General features: G+C 44.5%; 1 protein-coding gene across 1 annotated transcript; it reads right to left on the bottom strand.

The window, feature by feature from the left end:
- Positions 1–449: 449 nt before the first annotated feature.
- Positions 450–15,912, bottom strand: LOC140714141 (small ribosomal subunit protein eS17). Its single transcript, XM_073024966.1, has 5 exons — positions 15,770–15,912; positions 14,319–14,470; positions 12,530–12,635; positions 8,807–8,872; positions 450–570 (listed from the first exon to the last, which is right to left on the bottom strand). The coding sequence occupies exons 1-5, from the start codon at positions 15,770–15,772 to the stop codon at positions 496–498; spliced, it is 402 nt and encodes a 133-aa protein (XP_072881067.1). The 5' UTR covers positions 15,773–15,912; the 3' UTR covers positions 450–495.
- Positions 15,913–26,734: the final 10,822 nt, after the last annotated feature.

The raw sequence follows: 26,734 nt of genomic DNA, 5'->3' as shown, positions 1-26,734 counted from the left end.
TACCACCACCGCAGCAAACCAGCTAGGATTTTAAAAAATTGTGGAATTCAATTTTTAAGTAGAATATTTCAAAATGTTTCTCTTAGATGGACACATAAGACAAAACTGGAGGGCTACGTGGGAGGGAAAGGCTAGATTGCTCTTGGGGTAGTTTAAAAGGTCAGCACAATATCATGGACTGTTCGAGATTTTCAAATTTAGGGTTTCCAGTGTTTCATAAAACAATTGGCAGCTGTCTTTATAGTCAGCAATAAGTACTGTCATCTTGCCAATCCCAGTTCAGTAACAATGCTTCAGATCTTCAGTTTATACCACATCTTGTCAAACCTGCACAAGCCCCATTAACTGCACTGGAGGAACATATGGGTCACCCACCTTATTGCCAAACCGTGGAGGCAGCTGGAGAAGCTCAGAGTTACAGAACACAAATAAGAACACAAACCCAGCAATTCCTTTTTGTTGTTTTATTATTCTAAGGACATAGTAGAAACAACTTTAGAGTCTGGGAGTTCTGAAGGCCATTCCCACTGAAGGCTGTGTGACCTGAAGATTGGACAAGCTGCCGAAGTCCTGTAAGGAATGGGTGAGAAATCCATTAAACAAAGCAAACCAACAGGTAAAGTTCATTACATACTATTGGACCAGCAAGATATTCAGGGACACTGTAGCCAGTAGGTACATGGATGAGAACTGTATTAACATTCCCTACTCTACTAGTTAATAAATAAGCAAATTATAACTTAAACCTAGAAATAGCTGAGTACACTCCATGGATCTAAAGAAATTCCAGCAATGTATAGACACGTGATACCCTGAGGATGCGGCCTGGAAGGTGAGCACGGTTCTGGAGACGTGCCGATTCTAGGCTGATGCCCCTGACTAAGTATCGTGGGAGAACACAGAACATTTGATCAGCTGCCAGGGGCTGTGCGCCCAGAGAGCTTGGAAAAACCAACGCAACACACCTTTAACATCGTAAATCAGCCAGTTGTTTATTATGTCTCCCCTCTTGTTGTGATACGGGGACACCTCTTTTTCCCTTATTAGGGCAAGAGAGAGAGCCCGTGGTAGAACAAAATTACCGAGTGAACGAGTAGTCTTTGGGGTACTGCAATTCAGTGTCTTTATTGATGCTTGCTGCACACTTGGTGCCCGGTGGAGGGCGCAGATGCTTTTTTTGCTGGTGGGGATGGGGGGCTATTGCCTTGCTGGTGCTCGTGCGGGGGAAGGGGGAGCCTTGGGGTTCTAATGGTTTAGCTGTCATTCATTCTTTGGGCCACTCTTCTGTTTTCGTGGACGTTTGCCAAGAAAACGATTTTCAGGATGTAGATTGTATACATTTCTGACATTAATTTGCAAGGGGGATGGGACCCAGAGCGATACAGCAGTGAAAGAAGTGCATGGAGTAAAGCCAGATCTAACATATAGAGGCTTTGAGGAAAGAGAAGCAGAATAAAGGGTGTAAAGGTAGTAAGGTAGAAGGGCTAAAGTGCGTGTACTTCAATGCAAGAAGCATCAGGAACAAAGGTGATGAACTGAGAGCTTGGATACATACATGGAATTATAATGTAGTGGCCATTATGGAGACTTGGCTGGCACCAGGGCAGGAATGGATTCTCAATATTCCTGGATTTCAGTGCTTTAAAAGGGATAGAGAGGGGGGGAAAGGGGAGGAGGGGTGGCATTAATGGTCAGGGATACTATTACAGCTACAGTAAGGGTGGGTAATGTAGCAGGATCCTCTTTTGAGTCAGTATGGGTGGAAGTCAGGAACAGGAAGGGAGCAGTTACTCTATTGGGGGTATTCTATAGACCCCCTAATAGCAGCAGAGATACTGAGGAGCAGATTGGGAGTCAGATTTTGGAAAGGTGCAAAAATAACAGGGTTGTTATCATGGGCGACTTTAACTTCCCTAATACTGATTGGCACCTGATTAGTTCCAAGGGTCTAGATGGGACAGAGTTTGTTAAATGTGTCCAGGACGGATTCCTGTCACAGTAGGTTGACGGGCTGACTAGGGGGAATGCCATACTAGCTCTAGTATTAGGTAACGAACCGGGTCAGGTCATAGATCTCTCAGTGGGTGAGCATCTGGGGGACAGTGATCACTGCTCCCTGGCCTTTAGCATTATCATGGAAAAGGATAGAATCAGAGAGGACAGGAAAATTTTTAATTGGGGAAGGGCAAATTAGGGTAAGGGAAAACCCCAAGGCATTCTTCAATTATGTGAAGAACAAAAGGTTGACAGGAGTGAAGATAGGACAGATTAGAGATAAAGGTGGGAAGATGTGCCTGGAGGCTGTGGAAGTGAGCGAGGTCCTCAATGAATACTTCTCTTCATTATTCACCACTGAGAGGGAACTTGATGACGGTGAGGACAATATGCGTGAGGTTGATGTTCTAGAGCATGTTGATATTAAGGGAGAAGAGGTGTTGGAGTTGTTAAAATACATTAGGACGGATAAGTCCCTGGGGCCTGACTGAATATTCCCCAGGCTGCTCCACGAGGCGAAGGAAAAGATTGCTAAGCCTCTGGCTAGGATCTTTATGTCATTGTTGTCCACGGGAATGGTACCAGAGGATTGGAGGGAGGTGAATGTTGTCCTCTTGTTCAAAAAAAGGTAGTAGGGAGTCCGGGTAATTATAGACCAGTGAGCCTTACGACTGTGGTGGGAAAGCTGTTGGAAAAGATTCTTAGAGCTAGAATCTATGAGCATTTAGAGAATCATGGTCTGATCAGGGACAGTCAGCATGCCTTTGTGAAGGGCAGATCGTGTCTAACAAGCCTGATAGAGTTCTTTGAGGAGGTTACCAGGCATATAGATGAGGGTAGTGCAGTGGATGTGATCTACATGGATTTTAGTAAGGCATTTGACAAGGTTCCACACGGTAGGCTTATTCAGAAAGTCAGAAGGCATGGGATCCAGGGAAGTTTGGCCAGGTGGATTCAGAATTGGCTTGCCTGCAGAAGGCAGAGGGTCATGGTGGAGGGAGTACATTCAGATTGGAGGGTTGTGACCAGTGGCGTCCCACAAGTATCTGTTCTGGGACCTCTACTTTTCATGATATTTATTAACGACCTGGATGTGGGGGGTAGAAGGGTGGGTTGGCAAGTTTGCAGACGACACAAAGGTTGGTGGTGTTGTGGATAAAGGATTGTCGAAGATTAGAGAGAGACATTGATAGGATGCAGAAGTGGCAGATTGAGTTCAACCTGGAGAAGTGTGAGGTGGTACACTTTGGAAGGACAAACTCCAAGGCAGAGTACAAAGTAAATGGCAGGACACTTGGTAGTGTGGAGGAGCAGAGGGATCTGGGGGTACATGTCCACAAATCCCTGAAAGTTGCCTCACAGGTAGATAGGGTAGTTAAGAAAGCTTATGGAATGTTAGCTTTCATAAGTTGAGGGATAGAGTTTAAGAGTCACAGGGGTAATGATGCAGCTCTATAAAACTCTGGTTAGGCCACACTTGGAGTACTGTGTCCTGTTCTGGTTGCCTCACTATAGAAAGGATATGGAAGCATTGGAAAGGGTACAGAGGAGATTTACCAGGATGCTGCCTGGTTTAGAGAGTATGGATGATGATCAGAGATTAAGGGAGCTAGGGCTTTACTCTTTGGAGAGGAGACATGACAGAGGTATACGAGATATTAAGAGGAACAGATAGAGTGGATAGCCAGCATCTCTTCTCCAGGGCACCACTGCTCAGTACAAGAGGACGTGGCTTTAAAGTAAGGGGAGGGAAGTTCAAGGGGGATATTAGACAAATGTTTTTTTTATGCATAAGGTGGTTGGTGCGTGGAATGCACTGCCTGAGTCAGTGGTGGAGGCAGATACACTAGTGAAATTTAAGAAACTACTATACAGGAATATGGAGGAATTTAAGGTGGGGGGGTTATATGGGAGGCAGGGTTTGAGGATCGGCACAACATTGTGGGCCGAAGGGCCTGTAATGTGCTGTACTATTCTATGTTCTATTACATGTACCTACTGAAGTTCCCATTTTATGGTCTTTTTATTCTACTCTCCAACATTCAACAGAACCCTCTTGTCATTGTCGTCAAAGGCCTGTATTACCCAGATAAGTACGCTTGTGTACACACATACACCTCACAGCTGAAAGGTCAGCCGTGGCCTTCACTGAGTATAATGTAATCATTTACACACAAGAACAACTTCTTCCTGACTGAAAGATCCATACAGCCACCGGGAAAACTCTAAGCTGCTTGTCGGTTGTTAACGCCAACATATGAAACAGCAAGGTTTCGTGTACAAATGATGTTTAACTGAAAACGACCAGGGAAGCTTAAGATTATATACTGTCACAAGGTCCTCCATGCAATTTTCACACCTATTTGCAGTCAGTGAAACTGACTTATAAACAAGAACTATGAAAGTGATTTATTTATAATACAAACACGAGGAAATCTGCAGATGCTGGAAATTCAAGCAACACACACAAAATGCTGGTGGAACGCAGCAGGCCAGGCAGCATCTATAGAAGTACTGTCGACGTCTCGGGCCGAGACCCTTCGTCAGGACTAACCGAAAGAAACGATAGTAAGAGATTTGAAAGTAGTGGGAGGAGGGGGAAATGCGAAATGATAGAAGACCAGAGGGGGTGGGATGAAGCTAAGAGCTGGAAAGGTGATAGGCGATGATCCTTTCCCTTCTCCAGCTCTTTATCACTTTCGCCTATCACCTTTCCAGCTCTCAGCTTCACCCCACCCCCTCCGGTCTTCTCCTATCATTTCGCATTTCCCCCTCCCCCCTACTACTTTCAAATCTCTACCTTTTCTTTCGGTTAGTCCTGACGAAGGGTCTCGGCCCGAAACGTCAACAGTACTTCTCCTATAGATGCTGCCTGGCCTGCTGTGTTCCACCAGCATTTTGTGTGTGTTGTTATTTATAATACAACTTTTGTTTCGGATTACTCCCAAAAGCTAATAAAAGACATCCACTTCTTTAAATACATTCGACTCGAGAAGGAAATTAGGAAAACCAGGAGGGGTCATGGCAAGAAGGATTAAAGAATACCCAAGGTATTCTATACATACAGTGCCTATAAAACATTCACCCCCTTGGAAATTTACATGTTTTATTGCTTTATGGCATTGAATCACAATGGATTTAATTTGGCTTTTTTGATCAAAAGAAAAACTTTCATGTCAAAGTGAAAACAGATGTCTAAAAAAAATCTAAATTAATTACAAATATAAAATACAAATAATTGATTGGCTAAGTATTCACCATCTTTAATATGCCACACCAGATCATCACTGGTGCAGCCAATTGGTTTTAGAAGTCACATTAGTTAAATGGAGATCACCCGTGTGCAGTCAAAGTGTTTCAATTGATTGTATAAAAATACACCTGCATCTGAAAGGTCCAACTGCTGGTCAGTCAGTATCCTGGCAAAAACTACACCATGTAGGCAAAAGAACATTCCAAGCAACTCCGTGAAAAGGTTATTGAAAAGCACATCAGGAGATGGATACAAGAAAATTTCCAAGTCACAGATTATCCCTTGGAGTACAGTTAAGTCAATCATCAAGAAATGGAAAGAACAGCTGTAAATCTGTCTAGAGCAGGCCGTCCTCAAAACACTGAGTGACCGTGCAAGAAGGGGACTTAGTGAGGGTGGCCACCAAGAAACCCATGACAACTCCGGAGGAGTTACAAGCCTCAGTGACTGAGATGGGGGAGGGCGCTCATACAACATCTGATGCCCAGGTGCTTTACCAGTTGCAGCTTCATGGGAAACTGGCAAAGAAAAAGCCACTTTTTAAACAACTCGGCTAGTTTGCCAGAAGGCTTGTGGGAGACTCATGGTAGTGGAAGGACATTCTATAGTCTGATGAAACCAAAATTGAGCTTTTTGGCTATCAGAAAGCCAAGTTTGGCACGAGCCAAACACCGCACATAATCAAAGACACGGTGAACCATGGTGGTGGCTGCAACATTCTGTGGGGATCCCTTACTGCCACAGGCCTTGGAAGGCTTGTGAAGGTACGAATGCAGCAAAATCCTGCAGGAAAACCTGATGCAGTGTGCAAGAGAACTGCAACTTGAGAGATTTATTTTCCAGCAAGACAATGACCCCCAAGCATAATGCCAAAACTACACAGAAATCTAAGTTAATGTCCTGGAGTAGCTATGCCAGACCTCAATCCAATTGAGAATTTGTGGCTGGACTTGAAAAGGGCTGTTCACGCACAATCCCCACGCAATCTGACAGAGCTTGAGCAGTTTTGTAAAGAAGAATGTAAAAAAAATGTAGTATTGAGATGTGCAAAGTTGATAGGGGACCCATCCACACAGACTCAAGGCTGTAATTGCTGCCGAAGGTGCATCTACTAAATACTGATTTGAAGGGGTGAATACCTATGCAAATCAATTACCTTGCATTTTATATTTGTAATTAATTTAGATCACTTTGAAGAGCTCTATTTTCACTTTGACACAAGAGTTTTTCTGTTGATCAGAGTCAAAAATAAGACAAATTAAATCCACTGTGATTCAATGCTGTAAAATAGTAAAAAATGAAAACTTCCATTGGGGATGAATACTTTTTATAGGCACTGTACATCGAGATCAAGAGGATAACTAGAGAGTGGAAAGGACCACTCAAGGATAAGGGGTGGGGGGGGGGGGGGGTATGCATAGTATGTCGGTGAGGTCTTTATATCAGTATTTACTGAGGAGGAGGAGGATGTGGAGGACAGGAAGATCAGTGCTGAGTATATTGATGTTAGGGCACTTCAAGGTAAAGAAGGTGGTCATGTTAGGTCTCTTAAAGAGCATTAAGATGGATAAGTCCCCTGGCTTGATGGCATATATCCCGGGTTATTGAGACAGGCAAGTGAAGAGATTGCTGGGGACTTAAACAACATCTTTGTGTCCTCTCTAGTCACATGCAAGATCCTGGAGAACCGGCAAGTAGTTAATATTGCTCTATTATTTAAGGAGGGGACCAGGGATAATTGTGTAAACTATGAACTACCCAGTCTCACATTAGTGGTAGAAAAGTTTGTGGAAGAGAATTCTTAAGGGATAAGATTTATGAGCAATTGGAAAACAACCGTCTAATTAGGCAGAGCCAACATGGCTTTGTGCAGAGCAAGTCAGGTCTTACTAACCTGATTCAAGTTTTTTTTAAAAAGAGGTGACAAAGGTAATTGATGACGGTAGAGCTGTGGACGTTGTCTATGTAGATTTAAGGCGTTTGACAAGCTCCCTCATGGGAAGCTCATCTAGAAGATTAAGATGCACAGGACCCATGGTGGAATGGCCATTTGGATTCAGAACTGGCTAGCCCACAGAAGACTGAGGGTAGTGGTCAAAAGGACTTATTCTACATAGTGTTTCACAGGGATCTGTTCTGAGACTGGGATCTCCAATGTTTGGCATGACCCGGGTGAAAATGTAGATAGGTGGGTTATTAAGTTTGCAGATGATACGAAGGTTGGTGGTGTTATAGACAGCGTAGAAGACCGGCAAAGAATACAATGGGATATAGATCAGTTGCAGATATGGATAGAGAAATGTCAGATAGAGTATAACTCCGCCAAATGTAAGGTGTTGCACCTTGTTAGGTCAAATGCAAAGAGGCAGTGTACTGCCATGGGTGAGATCCTTAACAGTATTGATGAGCAGAGGGATTTTGTTATTCAAGTTCATAGCTCCCCAGGAAAGTGGCTACACAGGTTCATAGGGTGATTAAGAGGGCATATGGCATTCTTGTCACTATTAGTTGAGGCAATGAGTTCAAAAGTCAGGAAGTTATGCAGCAGTTTTATAAAACTCTAGGCTGCATCCAGAGTATTGCATACAGTTCTGGTTACTCCATTTAGGAAGAACATTGAGGCTTTGGGGAGGGAGCAGAAGACGTTTAGCACAAAGCTGCCTGGATTAGAGCGCAAGTACTACAATGAGAGGTTGGACAAATTTGAGTTATTTGAGTTGTTTTATTTGGAGCATCGGAGACCTGATATATGTTTATAAGATTATGAGAGGTGTAGATGGAGTAGACAGGCAATATCTTTTTCCAAGGTCTAAAGTGTCTAGATACGTATTTAAGGTGAAAGGGGATAATTTCAAACGAGATGCAAGGGACAAGTTTTTAAGATTGATTGTTTTTACACACACAGTACTGGGTACCTGGATTGCTCTGTCTGGGGTGGTGGTAAAGACAGAAACATTTAGACTTTTAAAAGATACTTAGATTGGCTTAGATTAGTGCGATACTACTACAGCTTAGGGTGCTGGAGTTCAGAGTTCAGTCCCAATGTCATCTGTAAGGACTCTGTACGCCCTTCCCATGGAATGCATAGGTTTTCTCCACCCCCCCCCCCCCCACACAGTCCGAAGATGTATCAGTGAGATTAACTGGTTACTGTAAATTGTCCCGTGATTAGACTAGGGATAAATCGGGGGTTGTGTTGTTAGGCAGTGCGGCCAAGGGCCCATTCTGCGCTGTATCTTTAAATAAATAAATATGAGGCAAATAAAGGTTATGGGCATTCTTGTCTCTATTAGTTGAGGCAATGAGTTCAAAAGTCAGAAGAGATTTGTTTAGTTAGCCATTTGCTTACTAATTTAACTGTTTTAATACATTGTGGCCCAAAAGTACATTGTGTTCCTGGGCTGCATTGTTCCTCATTTTATATTAACGCCCAGTAATGAGGGCAGATCAGAATAGCACTTCATCCAAAATTTATGCAACAAAGGCCACATCTTCCAAAGGATTGACTTAAGAAAAATCGACATTAACACTGCAAAGCAGCAATGACTCATCACTCACCAGCAGCTTCAACATTTCCTTGGTATCTGGGTCCACCTCAATCATCTCCTGATCCAGAGCAGAGACCTGGGAGAAGCAAAACAGAGGGTAAAGATCACTCAGTTCGTTCAGTCTCCTTACGATCCACTGGTAGCATCGACACCAGACCTCAGTTTCAGGCTACAAATGGGCAGCACAGTGATACAGCTGATACGCACTGCCTCAATCCTAAACCCCAGTTCTGTCAACGTGAGTTTCCACGCTCCCCCTCTTTGATGTGTGGGTTTCCTCCCATGCACCCAGAGACATGAAAGTCGGTTGGTTAATTAGCTGCCATAAAATGCCTTTAGTGTGTAGGTGAGGGATAGAATCTGCAGTGAAAATAAAAGTTAGGGCAAGTTGAAGTAAGTGACTGGATCGCCAAGATAGACATTGGGTTGCGGGGCTGTTTTTGTGCTCCATCTCTCAATAGTTCTAGGTGTAATACCAATTGCACATGTTCTAGGTCAGCAAGTCTTTGGACAAGACTTTAAACCAGAGTTAGTTATTAATTTTCTTTCCCACAGAACTTTGCTGTGCACTGTAACTACATTTACCAACACAACTGCAATTGCACTACAAGATACTGCCAGTGTTTCCATTCCCTGCCATAAGCATGAAACCCTGTTGCTGGTCTGTAATGTGCTGTATCACTGAGCCCCTCATTGCTAGGTGCTGCCATTTCACTCCCGGTTATTCCCTTCCTCTCCCTTCCCCCATCCCACTTTCACTTGGTCTCCTCTTCTAGCTGCCTATCACCTCTCTCATGATTCTGCCTTCTACTACCCATAGTGCTTTCCCCTTAGATTCCTTCTTCACCTCTCCTGCCTATCCCCTCTTGATCTTTCCTCTGACTGGTTTTCCGCCCTCCCCCCCCCACCTTCTTTATGGGGACCCTGCCCCTCTTTCTTCAGTCCTGACGAAGGGTCTCGGCCCAAAACTTTGACTGCTCATTTCAACGGATGTTGCACGACCTGCTGAGTTCATCCAGCTTGTTTGTACGTGCTGATTTGACCACAGCATCTGCAGTATACTTTGTGTTTACTGCCATTTTAAGTGTTGTGCTAACCACTACACTACTTGCCCCATGATTTTATTTTACTCTCTCCAAACAGAAGGCATTTAAGTGCAACATCAGTTTTGATTAAGAGATAAGCTTTGACTCTTATTTCAGACATCCTGTGGACTTGGACTGTTCCTGTTTAGCAGGCAGGCAGAGGATGAGCAGGACCAGCCACGTACAGAAGCAACAACTGATCAAAACCAGCTTCGTTCAGCCCAGAGAACAAGCATTAAAGACTCTTGGAATACCAACATCAAGAAAAGTAGGTTTTAAATGCAACCCACCCACTGCACGTGCTGTCCATCCAAGAAACTAAACCAATTTCACCTTTAGACAACGGCAGCAGCTTGTGAAAGGCCCAAAACTAGCCAATTTAAACAGTAACTCAGACTGAACCGTTTCAAAACACCAGCAAAATGAATTCTAGTCAAACAGCAGACACCGTGAACAACAATATTGTTTCATACATGGAGTGCAAACAATCAGACCGGTGAATTTATGAACAGTAAAATGATGACACTGTGTCGACCCATTTCCTAGCGCACTCGAACCGGCTCACAAATAGCCAGCGCGCCGGCACAAAGGCCAGTCCCAAAAGGGCACCAGGTCTGCTTCACCAACAAAGGGAAAAGCCTGCGGGGGAGGCTTGAGGGCGGGATGAGGGAGGCTTTAAAGCAAGGCTGTGAAGTTCGAATAAAATCTTCTTCTTTAATTGCAGTTTACCGACTCCGTATCATTATTTTAGCGCAGCGTGTAGCACACCGCTACAACACTGCAATTAAATCACTAGATCTTTAGACAGAAAGGCATTGAGGAAAGGAAATAAGGTACAGGAGTTGCCAGGAGATCAATGAATCACAATGCAGGTTGACCGCTCTCTCTATTTCCCCCCCCAATTCACAGCACATGCTGAGGGTCAAAGCAAATGCCACCTAACTCAGTAATTTCAGAGCCAGGGAAAATAACTCTCCATAACAGAGGGAAAAAAAACAATCGCTGAGATGAGTTAGTTAAAGATTTAGCTGCAGGTGCTCCAAAGAATGTGGCTGTGATAACTTGTACTTCATTTTCAGAGGTTGTATGAACAGCAGCTCAACACTGGATTAAAGCAAAGGAGGCAGATTTATAAAACAAGGAAACATATGGGAGGTTGACATAGGGGAACAACTAGCCAATACAACACTGTAATAGAGAATGAGAAGTAGATCACCAGATTCTTTATACCTGCTCCACGATTCCACCATTATAGCTGATCAACACAGGCCTCAACTCCTCTGTAACCCTCAATCTTTCAAATACTCTGCAACACTCAACCCTCACTCTCAAAATCAAATTTCCATCTCTGAGTATAGTAGTGAAATACAAAAAGCCCATAAAACTTCCCACTCCTCTAGCTCCTTTCAATGTCTTACTTTTTAAAAGTAACATTATTTGTAATCTGTCAACCACATTTGTGCCTCGTTCTCACAGAATTCCTTTTTTAAGTGGGGACAAATTTCTGAGCATTTTGGACCAGCTGTTTGAATATCCACTGCCCAGTAACCCATCTCTCAGCTGATTTTCCTACTCCACTTCAGACAACTCCAGCTTTATACCATTATATAACTGGCCATATACATGTTAGAAACAGCAATTTCTCCCTCAAACTCCATCTAGATTTCTATCACGTTGTGGCCAATGCTTTCCAGAGGATCTTTAACTACAAGATCTTATTAATCCTTACTAATCATGCCAAATGCAAATTAAAGACTGCTGCTGGGTAAGTTCCGCTTCATTTTGTTTTCAGAAGTAACCCTGATGCACTCCACAATTTCTCTTATAACACCCTTGCTAGTTAGCTTTACAGATTAAAATCTCATAACAATTTCAGTTCTCTTCAAAGATGACTGTGAAATTTCTCTATTTATCAAGGACACTGGTGACCTCGCCAGTGACTAGTCAGCTGAGTTCAGGCCCAAAAAAGGGCACGAGCTATCATATATTCCCACATTTTGTTCAGCAGGTTTGGTGCTGAGGGCACTTGGTTAATGCCTAGGTGCTGAGGCACTTGCTCAGGGAAGAAAATGACTGTTTCTGGAGTGTGCCAGGCACATCTGACTAGGCACCAAGAAAAGTTGCTACTGAATGGAGGGGGAATGCGAGGGCCAGACTCAGGTAGGCTCAGAGTTGGGCTTGGCTGGAAAAGGAGAGAAAAGATGCTACCCAAACTTAAGTTTGCATAGGACACGTATTTTAAACGCTGGAAGCACATGGGAGTGCTGGATGGAGTGCGTGAGATTTATAGGTGTTCCTGCACTGAGAAAGTGTTCTTCACTATTACGTACCAGAATAAATTCCTCAGATCAGATGTAGAACAGCCTTAGTCAGCCCAGTTTTAATTTTCTATCCCGGATATCCAATTCAATAGAAATAACCAAGAACTATTAACTAAATTTGGGTTTGAGTCTCCCACAGCAGGAGATAAATAACAAAGTGCAGTCACATGCAATCACCATCATGACAATTGACGTTAGCTCTCCCCAAAAGTCATTAGCAAGTATTTTGCTTTATGATCATTTATAGATCCTGACAATTGAATGCAAAGCCCCTAGGTCTTAAAGTAAATGGACAGAAATCAATGAATAAAAGGCAAATCAACCCACCTCTGGGACATAGTTATCCCTCCTCTCTCTCTCTTCTTCCTGCAGTTTGATGGAGATGCCTCTAACTGGTCCTCGCTGGATGCGTTTCATTAAGTGTGTCACATACCTAGGTTGAAATATATAGAACCTTGTAAACTTTCATTGCTCTTCTATTCAATAATTAATTCCCCTGCTTGCAAACAGGAAGCAACAAATTACAAAACTTTTTTTTACACAATAGATCCAATCAGAATAGGAATTCCACCATGGACGGTACAAAGCCTGGCTGCAAAAGAAGGGCTGGGCATGAGGTCAGCAACCCATCCCATGAAAACCCAGAGATATAGAATGCAACAGAACCTCCAAAACCACATCCTTGGGAAAGGAATGATCTTCAAAGATGGGGCTACACCTGGGGACATCTTGAAAGACTGGTCCAGGCCAGAGGGCTCTGGTAAGCTGCTGTCAGTGGCCAATATGCCAGTAGGGGCCATCCTCTTAACCAACTAATCAGGTCAGTACAAATAAAATTTGAATAAATTCTAATTATTCAGTCCTGATTGGAGCCCATTGTGAAGGAGCTGTTTTGTAATTCATACAATCTTAAACAAACTTTCAAACTCCAGTAAGTGAGCTACCTCATTCTTGAGGCAACAACTGAAGTAATCATGGACTTGGAAAGCAGAGCAAAGTCAAGATGGTGCTAAATGGCGACTCCTTCGCTTGCATCTTTGGAAACAGCTCTATTTCTATCTTTGATATCTTTTTTCCTTTTCAAGGTTCTTTTGAAGACCCTGACCTGGAGTTACACTCTGATTTTGGTTCTTTGCAGGAATGGGACCCAATCTCAGAGCCTCACGACCAGACGCTTTTTGATATCGCAAGGACACAGCCTGGAAGATTAGCACGCCTCCAGGCTGCCAGATTTTTATGGTTCTGGAGATCAAGGCTAGTGCCCCTGACTGAGGTGTCGCGGGAGAACACGAAATATTGGGAACAGAGGGTTAGCCGCCATGGGCTGTGTGTCCAGAGAGCTAAGCATTTCCGAGTCCAATTCTCTGGGCACAGAGCTTGAGAAAAACACAACAGACATCATCATAAATCAATGAGTTGTTTATTATGTCTCCCCTCTTGCTGTGAAACAGGGACACCTATTTTTCCCTTATTAGGGGGAGAGAGAGAGCCTGTGGTATGCTGAATTACCGGTGAACACATAGTCTTTGGAGTACTGCAAGTGTTTTTATTGATGCTTTGCTGCACGCTTGTGTGTGTGTGTGTGCACACGCGCGTGTGCGTTGCCTCACTACTGCTTGTGCATGGGGGGGAGAACTGGGCAGGCTTTGGGGTTCTAACATTTAACTGTCATTAATTCTTTGGGGCAATCCTCTGTTTTCATGGATGTTGGCAACGAAAAACAATTTCAGGATGTATATTGTATACATTTCTCTGACATTAAATGTACCTAATGAACCTTCTGCAGATGGCAAAAAATCTTCAAATGTTAATAAAATCTGCAGGCAAGCATTGTGCGCACACTTCATGGTTTTACATGGGCAAAACCCCACACGTAATTGAAGTAACACTCATCTACAATGGTTACCAAAACAATTCCACACTTTTCTCCAACTCACTGGCACCACAGGTAAAAACTGTAAATGGAAATTAGGGTGTACACAGGACCCATTACCAAACAGTGGTACCAAGAGATGTGTCAGAGAAAGCAATCACAGGAAAATAAGTTGACATAACCCATCACTGTTATGAAGCAACTTGGTCAGATAAGCCGTAAGGGAGGGTTCACATTTCTTACCCTGCAATCTTGTTGCGGAGTTTCTTGCTGGGGATGATGGCAATCTCCTCGCAAACCCTTTTGTTTGTGTGGAAGTCGCTGCCGAGGCGGGTGTAGTATTTCTCAATAATCACCCGAGCGGCCTTCTTCACCGTCTTAGTCCTGACGCGACCCTAATGGGACAGAAACCGTTAAGCAACTTCACTCTTCAACCCTCTTAATCCAACAGCAACCAAGAGCAACACATAAAACAGCATTTGTATTCCAAACAATTCTAGGGATCATTCGGCAAAACTTCACCAGTCTTGGACATGCTACATGACTTAAGTTGATTGGATAAAACAGCTCAAGTTACCAGGTACACAAGGAAAAGTTAGGAGGGGGCAAACATGTTGAGTGGGACATTCAGACAGCACCTCCCTTAAGTGGGGTACAGCAACCTCTGTATTAACGTGATTCTCACTACAGCTTTCGTAGACTCTCCACTTCCAATCAGCTGCAAACATTAAGCCACACTGCAACAATTTTCTTCCCCACTCTTCCACAGGCAGTATACTAACCACATTCTTCCAGAACATGCTGTGAACTAACTTAAATATTAACTTTATTTCACATTCAATTGGAATTACACAAGGCACCTAAGGGTCAACTTGAGATAAACTAATCCAAATAGCTGCCTCAATTTACATTCAAGTATTTACAGTAAATATGCTCACCTGTCCTATTTACATTCCACTATCTCAACAAGCTTTGCAATTTTTTTTAAACACCAACCAACACTCATTCTGGCTTTCTCAATCAACATCGGCTATATTAAATAATGCCCATTCTGGCTTCTACCAGTTATCAAACAAACACCCGTCTGACCTGTTACCTGTCACCAAGAAACAGGTATCATTTACTCTCCCAAATCTCACTCATAGTTCTGAACAGTTTGCAACTTCCTTTTCAGCTCTACGAGTAAGCAATCAGAGCTAACATTTTAAGTCACCAACAACTCCTCTTCGCCCCCCCCCCCCCAAACTCCAAAGCCGTCTAAGGCTCCCAACCGGATGAAACCTTCCCATTCGGCCGGCCCAAAGAATCCCAGACTGGGATAATTGGCCCAATCCGCGGCCCTGAGACACCAATACCGCCCGAGGCCCGGGGATACCAGCGCAATCGCAGATATGGGGACTCAGCAACAGCCCCCGCTAGAGCCCATGCCCGAAACCTCCTCCCTCTTTAACCCGGTTCCCCGCGGGCCCGCGGCCAGTGACACCCGAACTCGGAAGCGGGGACTCAGGGCCCAGGAACGCAGATACTCCGGGCCCCATTATCTCCGCTTCCATCCGCTCCCTGCCCGCAATATCGGCGGATAGGTCCGGTCAGATGGGTGCCGCATCTGTCTGGGCCGGTGCCGACGGTCGGGACCTGCCGGTGCTAAAGGATGACACCAGATTCCGCCGCAACAACGCTCCTCTTCAACCCACCATCTTGGTTCCCGCAGCTAGAAGAGAGCGAAGGATGCTGGGAGAGGCTCAATGAGGACCCCAGCAGCGGGGTGGCCGGAGCGCTGCCTGAACCACCACCAACACAAACTTAGGGTGGTTGAAATTCATATCGATCATGTCAGTCATACTCTCATTGCAATCACTGACACTCCCTCATCTTCCCCACGCTGAAAACCGTCTGGTGACGAAACGTTTGCAAATAGATTGCTATGGTCGCAGAAATCCTCAACCCAACCCCACGTATATCTTTCTCTTCCTCCCGTTGTGATGGTGACAAACCCAGAACTTTTAACTGTTTCTCTCTCCATAGATGTCAAAGTCGAGTTTGTTCTCACATGTACAAAGTGCACAGGGGCAATGGAAAAAAAACTTCCATCAGCATCTCGGGCACAAAGCATTAGAGACACGGCACCCACAAGAAAACATAAACACAAATTGAGAAAATACAAGGAAAAACAAAAAAAGATTAAAACAAAACAAAAAGTCCATTGTAGGGCAAAGCAGTTGCAATAGTGATTGGGGTTGTGCAGGATGGTTCAAGAACTGAATGGTTGAAGGGAAGTAGCTGGTTTTGAACCTAATGCTGTGGGACACTTGGCTTCCGTACCTCCTGCCCAGAAGACTGCATGGCCCAGATGTTGGGAATCTTTGATGATAGATGCTGCTTTTATGAAGCAACACCTCATGAAACTACTGGTGTAGACATCCCACCCTACAAAAACTCATTTCAGGGAGGAAGCACCACTACCCCTGCCCTCCCCCCGCAACCCCATATGCCTCCCCCCAGTCAACCTCCAAGGGTGTGTGTATACAGGACATTTGATTGTGAAAGAACACATCAATTTATTAGATCACATATTGAAACTATTTACTTACACACACACACACACACACACACACACACACACACACACACACACACACACACACACACACACACACACACACACACACACACACACTATATATATATATTCCTTGTTGAGTATTTTGTTGGCAGTCTCAATGCTAATAACTACATACTAATGCAAATAGCTTTTCTATTTCTTTTTCAAGCTTTCCTTGTACTGTGATGTGGCTTGCTTGGCAAGATTGAGCATTTTGCCGGAAGTCTCAGCCTCATAGCAGTCTGTGTCAATTGTCAATGAATTTGTTAATTTTGCAATAGAAAAGTCACTGTTGCAAACAGTGCAGCGAGCAACACTGTCATTATTTTTGACCCCTATTAGGCAGGGGTACACTTTAGTGTAGTCTGGGGTGAAGTACGTTTTATATTTTCTTTTTTTGGATCACTCTGCCATGGCACTGCAGGACACTAAACTGAACTGATGGGGGGGAGGGAAGGAGAGAGAAAGAGAGAGAGAGAGAGAGAGAGAGAGAGAGAGAGAGAGAGAGATCAAATCTAAAGTCCGCCTGCAGAGAAAACTGATAGGTCTATTTAGCACAAAGAGAGACCAATCAGGATACTCTCTGTCACTCTCTCGCTACATCTGTCACTCACTCTCTCTGTCTCTCTCTCTCTCTCTCTCTCCCTCTCGCTCGCTTTTGATTTCTGGGATGTTGTATATAATTTGCGGGCATCAGGGAGCCGCTATTAATATGCGGGAGACCCCCGGATCTTGCGGGAGAGGTGGGATGTCTGCTGATGGAGGGGAGGAACGTGCCCATGATCTATTGGTCTGAGTCCACTAGTCTCTGCAGCTTCTTACCGCATTGCTGCCCGCTACTCGGAAACATCAAAGTTGGTGCAGTATAACCGTGGGGGATTGTCTCGGACATTTCACTTGGGATTGCAAGACTCAGTGTTGCGATAATTAGTGATAATATAAGTTGCCACAGGCCAGTTACCCTTGTCTAGTGGTGGGACAGGTGACTTGGGAGCTGTGTAGCCTCGGTTGTAGCAAGGACTAGGCCTCAAGCCTGAGGCTTGCCTGCTGCTGCAGACCGGGCGGGTGAGAAGACATGGAAGCGTTACAGCGTGGTGTCGGCACTTGGCCGGGGCCTGGCCTCTCCCATCGGTGCTGCCCTCTCATCTTTGAGCAGTGGAATGAGAGGCTGGATTGCATGCATCGGTACACTGCCAGGAAACTGTACAATCGAAGGCTCAGGGTCTTGGACCTTGTATATGTTTTTCTTAGAGTGAATATGCTCACTATTTTGAATGTTTTGCACCTTGGTCCCAGAGGAACGCTGTCTCGTTCAGCTGTATCTATGTATGGTTTGGATGATAATTAAACTTGATTTGAGAGATGTGGTGTGTGAAGTTATCTACAGCAGTTCAGGAGCCTAAAGGCTGAAGGGTCATAACTGTTCCTGAAACTGGTGGTGTGGGACCCAAGGCCTCTGTGAAGCACCATCAATAACTCACTCTGAGACGTAGGAAGCGAGGTATCGGCTTTTATTGACTGGAAGAATGAACAACACTACATCCTGGAGAATGCGGCCGGGCATCAGGCCTCAATCGCCTTTATACAGGGGTCTGTGGGAGGAGCCACAGAAGCAGTCAGCAGGGGTCTTTGGGAGGAGCCACAGGAGCAGTCCAGACAGGTATATGTAGTTCACCACACTCTGTACCTCTTGCCTGATAGGAGAAGCGAGAAGAGGACATGGTCTGCGTGGTGGGGGTGTTTGATTTTGCCTGTGATGGACAGGGCTGTACCTACCACTTTCTGCAGGCTTTTCCGGCCATTAGGAACATGTACTCAGGGTTATAATTAAAACAGTTATAACCATGTTGAATAGCAGCGCACCTGCTCCTAGCTCATGTGATGCCCCACATAATTACCAGAATGCTGCTTAGGTTCGAAGCCATGAGCTGCAAGGAGAGGATGGACAAACTTGGCTTGTTTTCTTTGGAACACAAACCAATCTTGCGGTATGGGGAGGGGCTACTGCACAGGACTGAAAGAATCTGCAGAGGGTCATAAATTTAGTCTGCTCCACCTTGGGTACTAGCCTACAAAGTAACCAGGACATCTTCAAGGAGCAGTGTCTCAGAAAGGCAGCGTCCATTATTAAGGACCTCCAGCACCCAGGGCATGCCCGTCTCTCACTGTTACCATCAAGCGAGGGTACAGAAGTCTGAAGGCACATACACAGCGATTCAGGAACAGCTTCTTCCCCTCTGCCATCCGATTCCTAAATGGGCGTCAAACCTGTGAACACCTCCTCACTTTTTTAATATATATATTATTTGTTTTTGCACAATTTTTAATCTATTCAATATATATATACACACACTATAATCTATTTATTTATTTTTCTTCTATGTTATGTATTGCATTGAACTGCTGCTGCGAAGTTAACAAATTTCACGATATGTGCTGGTGATAATAAACCTGATTCTGCTAAGGTAAACAGCTCCCCCCCCACCCCGGGGGTCAAGATGTCCAATACCGGAGGGCACGTATTTAAGATGAGAGGTGGTAAGCTTAAAGGAGACGTGTGTGGGGCATATCTCTCTACACAGAGGGAGGGAATGGGGGGTATCCGGAATGCATTGTGGAGGCAAATGTGATAGAGGCTCTTGGATCAGCACATGAGTGCACAGAACATGGAGGGATATGGACATTGTGTTGGTGGAAGGGATTAGTTTCAGGGGCATTTAATTACTAGTTTAATCAGTTCAGCACAGCCTTGTGATCTGAAGGGCCTGTTCCTCTACCATACTGTTCTAACATAGTGGGTATATTGGAACAAGAATTGATCAAAATGGAAAATCAGAAAGAAATTTCATAACCGACCCTTTTTTAATATTGAACGTGACGGACTGTTAGCGAGCAGATTTGGTTGAGGGAAATACCAGCCGTGATCTAATTAGACCACAGACCAGGTCGAAGAGGTTGAAGGCCCACTCTTGGCCCTCAGGTTCAATGCCTTCTTTTCCCATCATTCTCCTTATTTCAGTCTGGCTCTGGGAATCAGCCACCCTCGAAATCCTGACGCAGGTTTCAACCTGAAACATCGACAATTCCTTTCCTCGCACGGATGCTGTTCAACCCACCGAGAACCTCCAGCAGATTTTGTGTTGCTCCAGACTCCTGCATTTCCAGTCTCTCGTGCCTCTCTTGAATGAGAACAACTATATTTGGTACTGAACTTACCTCATATGGTTAGTCATATTATAAAACAGAATAAATGCATAGAAAAGTCATTTTCCTAGCAAGCAGGAGCTCATAGATATTTTGCCCACATCTGTTCCCTGCTTATTCATTACCTCTCAGTACTGAGTGAGATTTCCACTACATGCCTTCAAAACCACTAAGATACTTGTAGGAAGGACACCTGCCATCATTACCCAGTCAAACGTCCACGAATCTCCAGTCCACGTCAACAAAATTCATTCTTAAGAAATTGAAATAGCCCAGCAAATTGTATCACGTCAGTGCAGCTAATGCTGGAAGAATGGAAAGTTTTTGACATTAATTCTGTTTCTCTTTCTACAGATGCTGCCTGACCTATGGAGAGTTTCCAGCATTTTATTTCAGATTTCTGACATCTGCAATTTTTTTTAAATTTTCTATTGATTGCCTGTGAGGTCAACATCAATGTTCCCTCTGATCTTTTTTACAGCTGCACGTAACTATCATTGCTCTGAGCAGGAAACTCTTACATGGCCTGAAAACTGGGTGGCACTTTTTTTTTTAATATGCATACTATGAAATTTAGAATTAAAATCGAAAAGTCGCATGCTTTTGATTTTAGTTATTAATTGAAGGATATAATGAAATATAGTACAACAAAGAAAATCTTTTGTGTTTTGTGAGCTTTCTGGCTGCACGGTAACAAAGGCTATGTGTGTGGGGGCATTTCAGTTACTCTGCAGCTTATAGGGGACAGTGGTCAACATACTAAGACAGGGGTGTCAAACTCATTTTAGGTCACGGGCCGGATTGAGCAAAATGCAGCTTCATGCGGGCCGGATCAGTCGGACGCGTGCGAACGCAGCTTTCGTTGCCTCCGTTTTTTCAGCCTGCTCTCATGTGTCTCAGTCTCTGCTATAACTACAAAGTGTTTCACTTTACAAATTCCGTTTCTTATGAAGAAGACTGCCGAATAAACACTAAAAACCCTGAAAACCTGGTACCTGAATAAACTCAGCATTAGCCATATCATACGTCATAGGCGCTTCGATTACTGGGGCCAGCTTTAATAGTAATTAGATATTATCTCGCGGGCCAAAGATAATTCCACTGCGGGCCGGATTTGGCCCGCGGGCCTTGAGTTTGACATATATGTACTAAGAGAATTAATTTTTAAATTGCAAGGATCTAATTGGCATCTCCTGGGGATAAAAAGACTGGTTGGGAAAAGAAATAAGGGTTGAAAATTCTAGCAAGTAAATGAATCATTCCAATGTTTCTGATTTTAACGAGGTGGTGGATAAGGATTATTGAGTAATGTCTCCACTGCACCTGCTGCTTAAGTCCAACAAAAAAGGACTAACGTGATGGTTTTTGTGTTCTGTTTTGGGGTTTCTATACTGAGAAAGCTAGTGTTACAAAGTAGAGCTACTAAGACTTAATGTTTCAATCCCAATGATAAAGTCGGCACTCTTGATGTTGGCAGTAGGCTTGGAGTGGTGACAAGGAGGGTAGCTACATCATCGGGGTCATCAGGTGGGCACCCTCCTTCTTTGACATTTCGTTGATAAGACCACAACGTCTCCAGAGGGCTCAACGGTGCTACCTGGCGTCCCAGATACACCCTCCTCAGTTCCGTACCTTCCTGTCTTCATCTTGCAGCCCAGTTGTTGTCTTTCCTTTTAATCCAAATCCAGTTGCTGCTTTCTTCTGCTGCATTTGACAAGGACTTGATTGCTTGTTGGAGGGAGACACCCCTCACCCCCATCTTCTTCAATAGACTGGTCGTAGATGTAGCAACGAATCCCCTGCATCCCACTTCTACAGGGAAAATCTTGATCTTCCAGCCGTTCTGAGCAGCTTCAGTTGCCAGTTCAGAGTACTTGGTCTTTTTCCTCTCATAAGCTTCTTCAACGCCATCTTCCCATGGTACTGTCAATTCCACAACATCTGCCAGCTTGGCTGCTGTGGACCGCAGGACCATGTCTGGCCGGAGTGTCGTAGCCGCAATGTCTGGGGGAAACACAAGCTTTTTCTCCAAGTCCACGTCGTTTTCCAATCCCGAGCAACATGCAGAATGCTTATGTCCTTTGATGTTACTTGGGGCTCTGGAGGTTATTGATGCAAAGAAAAGGAATGTCAGGAAATATACTGCATACATTTCTCTGACATTGAATTGAACTATTGAAACCTTACAGCAATTGTGCAGAGACTGTAATTTTTTAAACATTTGTTTTCAGGATGCGGTCTTCGCAGGCTGAGCCAGCAATTAATTGCCCTGTTGACCTTGAGAAGATGGTGAGCTGCTTTCTCGAACTGCTGCAATCGCTGAGATGTGGGTAAACCCACGGTGCCATTGAGAGAGAGAGAGAGAGAGAGAGAGAGAGAGTGTTCCAGGTCGGTGAAGGAAGACCATCTACTTCCAAGCCTGGATGGTGTGTGGCTCAGAGGGTAACTCTCAGTAGGTGGGGTTCCCCATGCTTCGGTCCTTCTAGCTTGTAGAGGTCATAGGTTTGGAATCTGCTGTCTAAGGTGTCTTGGGGAGTAGCAATTAATCCTATAGCTGGTGCACACTGCATACCATGTCCAGTTTTGGACTTAGCTAAGGAGGGATGTATTTGCCACCCAAAGAAATGATGCAGCAAGGATTTCAATAAACAAGTTCCACAGACTGCAGTTTGTTTTAAGAGGAGAGATTGAATTGATTTGGGTCTGTATTCTCTCCAGTTCAGATCATCTGAAAGGATTGACAGGCCTGGTGCAGGGGGGAGGCTCCCCCGGTTGAGGAGCTTTCAAGCAGTGGGCACAGTTTTGGGGCGAGGATTATGCCATTTAGGACTGAGATGAGGAGAAGTTTCTTCAGTCAGAGTGGTGACCCTCCACCCTGGAGAGTGGTGGAGTCATTGTGTCCAATCAAAACACAGGTTGATGGACTTCTGGTTGTTATATGGATTAAGGGATAGGGGACAGAGCTGGGAAAGGGTTCTGTAGTAGCAGGTCATTGCTGTCATCAGTGGCAACCTTCCTGTCTCTTTAGCGTTTTAGGCCAAATTGCTAGCTCGATGTTCAACCCAATACGAATGAAAAGCGTGCAAGGAGCAGGCTGGATTCGAACCCGGAACCACTCGAATAAACTTCTCTCGGGTCTCCAGCCCGGTGCAGGTATCTATTTTAACCGACGTTTCGATTATAAACTCTGCTATCTTCACCCGGGATGGTGCCTGGGCCTGTCTAGTCCGGCAGTATATACAGTATAGCCCACTGCTATAGGACTGTCGTCCACTGCTCCCGATTGGTTAGTCCTCATCCAATCAGGGTCCCGCTGTTGTCCCTCGTTTACAAAAGAATTCCAGTTCTTACTTAGAGTGAGACCTTCGTCTTTGTTAAAGTTCTTTTCCTCCCGTTTTATTTCAATGGCTTCCTTCACCAGGTGGTCCCAAAACACAGTAGTTTTGTGCCGAAGTCAGTCCTATGGCCGTTGCGAATGCAATGTTCTGCCACCGCCAATTTCTCTGGGTAACCCAAACGGATACACCTCCTGTCCTCCTTGATGCGGGTTTCCACCGTGATTGCCGTCTAGCTGATATACGCTGCTCTGCATTCACAGGGAATCCAGCCGTCCTGAACCCCAGGTCATCTTTTACCCACAAAAGGGGCGACTTGAGCTTCCTTACAGGGTCGTGGATGGTATTAATCCGGTATTTCTGCAGGATCCTTTCACAATGGTCATAGGATTGACTTTGATTTGTACCCAGCTGGAAGCCCGAGAAGAGTTTATTTGTCATGGGAAAGCACTAGGTCCGGGACCTCTTGCCTCAAAGTCTGATGTGGACACCGCTACACCACCAGCTGGCTAGTAGCGGGTCAGCCGTGGAGGTGAGTGGAGCTGAATGATCCACTCCAGCTCTGATTTCCTTAGTTCAGATTTAAGGTGGAGTTTGGAAAGTGCAGTATGACGGAACAAAACCAAGCTGGTGCAGGCCAAACTTTTCATCTATAAAAGACTAAGGGATGATCTAACACAGGTTTTTCATTGAAGAAGTTTATTGACTAGCCTATCAGGAAATATCTCCACTTGGTTGTGTGTGTGTGTGTTTTTGCATGTGTCTATACGCATGCGTGTGTCTGTGAATATGTGTGTCTGGGTGGGTGGGGGGGAGGAGGAGTTATGAAAAGCATTTCTGTAGGCGCTAAAAATGAAACCAATGGGGAATTACTCAAAGACTGAAGAACATGTAACCTGATTCAACTTGGAGTAACTGGGACAGAAACCACAGATAACTTTCCAGAGATTTAGACCATCGACAAGAAGGAATGGATGTGTTGATGGGTTCGGTAAAGGTGAGAGGAATCTTCCACAGACAATGACTACTGACAACAACCAGGTGGATGGAGTTGTACATTGGATTAATATGAGTGGTTAATTTCCTCTCTATTTCTGCTCATGGAAATAAGGATTTTGTAAGCAGGCTGAATCTCGTCCAGTCAGGTATCCTCAGTTTATTGGTGTCAGGAGTGGGATTTTACACTCAGGATTAAGGTATAGCTCCTGATAATGCGGGATACCTGTCCTATACCTCTGGCTCTGTCAGAAGTTGGAATACCTCACCATCGGACACTGCAGTAAGTAGAACTTCTGATTCATAGCTCCAAAATGCTGGGTTCAGTCCTGACTTTTGGTCCTGAACTTTGTAAGTTCTCCCTGTGTCTTTGTGAGTTGACTGACTGATTGATTGATACGGCTCAGGACCTTCCAGCCCTTTGAGCCGTGTCACCCCAGCAACTCCCCACAAACCCGATTAACCCCAATCATGGGGCAAATTTCAATGACCAACTAACCTACCTGGTACGTCTTCGGCGTGTGGGAGAAAACCGGAGGATGCTGAGAAACCCTACACATCCCACAGGGAGGAGGTACAGAGACTCCTTACAGAACGGCACCGGAATTGACTTCTGAACTCCGGAATGCCCTGGGCTGTAATGGCATTGCGCTAACCACCACAATACCGTGACGCCCAACTCTGAGTACTCTGGTCTCCTCCCACATCTCTAAGTTCTACCGGTAGACTAAATGGCCTTCGTGGCTAAAGAAGCAAAGAGGTGTTGAATGGCATGTGTGTGAGTGAATATGTTGCAAGGGGGCAGGGAAATAAGGAGGGAAAGTGGGACCAGTTGCTCTAGTGAGAGCTTGAATGAATCTAATGGGCCAACTAGATAGATACTTCATTGATCCCAAAGGAAATTACAGTGTCACAGTAGCATTACAAGTGCACAGATAGTAGAAGAGAAGTACGAGAGAATAAAAAATGAGTTACCTCAAACAGTCTAACAGGAAGGGGTCATCACTTCCCCGGCTGACTCATTTTTGAGCCTAATGGCCGAGGGTACGAATAACCTCATATAGCGCTCTTTGGAGCTGTCTTATTCTATTACTAAACGTGCTCCTCTGTTCAGCCAAGGTGGCATGAGAAACTATCCAGAATTGCCAGGATTTTCCATAGGGTCCTTTGTTCTACCACAGCCTCCAGTGCGTCCACTTCACAGAGCCAGGTTTTGTAATCAGTTTATTGAGCCTGTTGGCATCACCCGCGTTAATGTCATTGCTCCAGCAGCCACCTTATGTGTTGTAATGTTATAAAACAAAGAGGCTGGGTTTGGATCTTGGTACAGCAGGACGGGACGATGCCACAGGTACTGGCAGTCCCGATGAAGAATGGACGAGTGACGGAGTACCAGATCTGAAGAGGCTGAAACCAAGTAGAGAACAAAGGCAGTTGAGGTGGAACAGCTTGTAAAACTGCCATCCTACACCTCCAGTGATCTCAGTTCAACCTGACCTCTGGTGCTGTCTGTGTGGAGTTTGCACATTCTGCCTGGGGTTCCTCAAGATGGTCCGGTTTGCTCCCACATCCCAAGGACATACTGGTTGGTTAACAGATGGGACATTACCCGTACTGTGGTAGAATCTGGAAGGAGGATATAATGTAGGGTTAGTGTAAATGGGTGCTTGATGGTAAATATAGATTTCTTGGGCCGAAAGGGACTGTTTCTGTGCCATATTATCATGCCTCAACTCTAAGACTCCAAAATTTGACAAATAGAGGAATGCAAGGTTGCTGGAGAATTGGAGGCCACTGGTAGCTATAGAGATGGAGAGAAGCAAGGCTGAGTCCTATAAACACAAGAGATTCTGCAGATGCTGGAAATCCTGAGCGACACTCACAAAAAGCTGGAGGAACTCCTCAAGTCAGGCAGCATCTATGGAGGGGAAATAAACAGCCACATACAGTCTGATAGCCATAACTTTATTCGTGTCATGGGCATAAGGAGGATTTTTTTAAAAAAAGTTTAAACACTCAAGCTCTTTGTGGACCAGGAACCTTGGTAAATCTGCAATCAAGGAATAGTGTTTCAGAACCTTGGTCGGTTCTGGTCAGTCAGCTGCAAGAGCTGAGAGTCATTTCAAATTGTTCCTGCTTTTGATTGAAGTGGCAAAGATAACAGCCAATAGTATCCATGTAATTGGAAAATTAGCCATCCATGGAGATACCAATAATAATGTCAATCGCACAAAAGAAGCTTAATTGAAACGCAATTAATATTGTCATTGCTTGTTGTTAACAGGTATGTGTTCTGTTGATTATAAGCCAGGACAGACCAGAAATACTGATGAGTTCTGCATAATTTCACTCACTGTGGAAAATATTGTGGAAGAGAGACTGGTAAGAGGACAGAGGTTCTGGAGACTCCGATGTACAATATCATCTCATTCAATCATCTTTTTGTTTTTAAATTTTTTTATTAGTTTTTCAAAACATTTTACAAAATTAAAAACCCCAAATCCCAATGAGGAGCATTAATA

This window comes from Hemitrygon akajei, chromosome 21 (genome assembly GCF_048418815.1).
Source record: "Hemitrygon akajei chromosome 21, sHemAka1.3, whole genome shotgun sequence".
NCBI classification, from domain to species: Eukaryota; Metazoa; Chordata; class Chondrichthyes; order Myliobatiformes; family Dasyatidae; genus Hemitrygon; species Hemitrygon akajei.
Note: the sequence above shows the minus strand (reverse complement) of the source record. Positions and strands in the feature narration are given on the sequence as shown.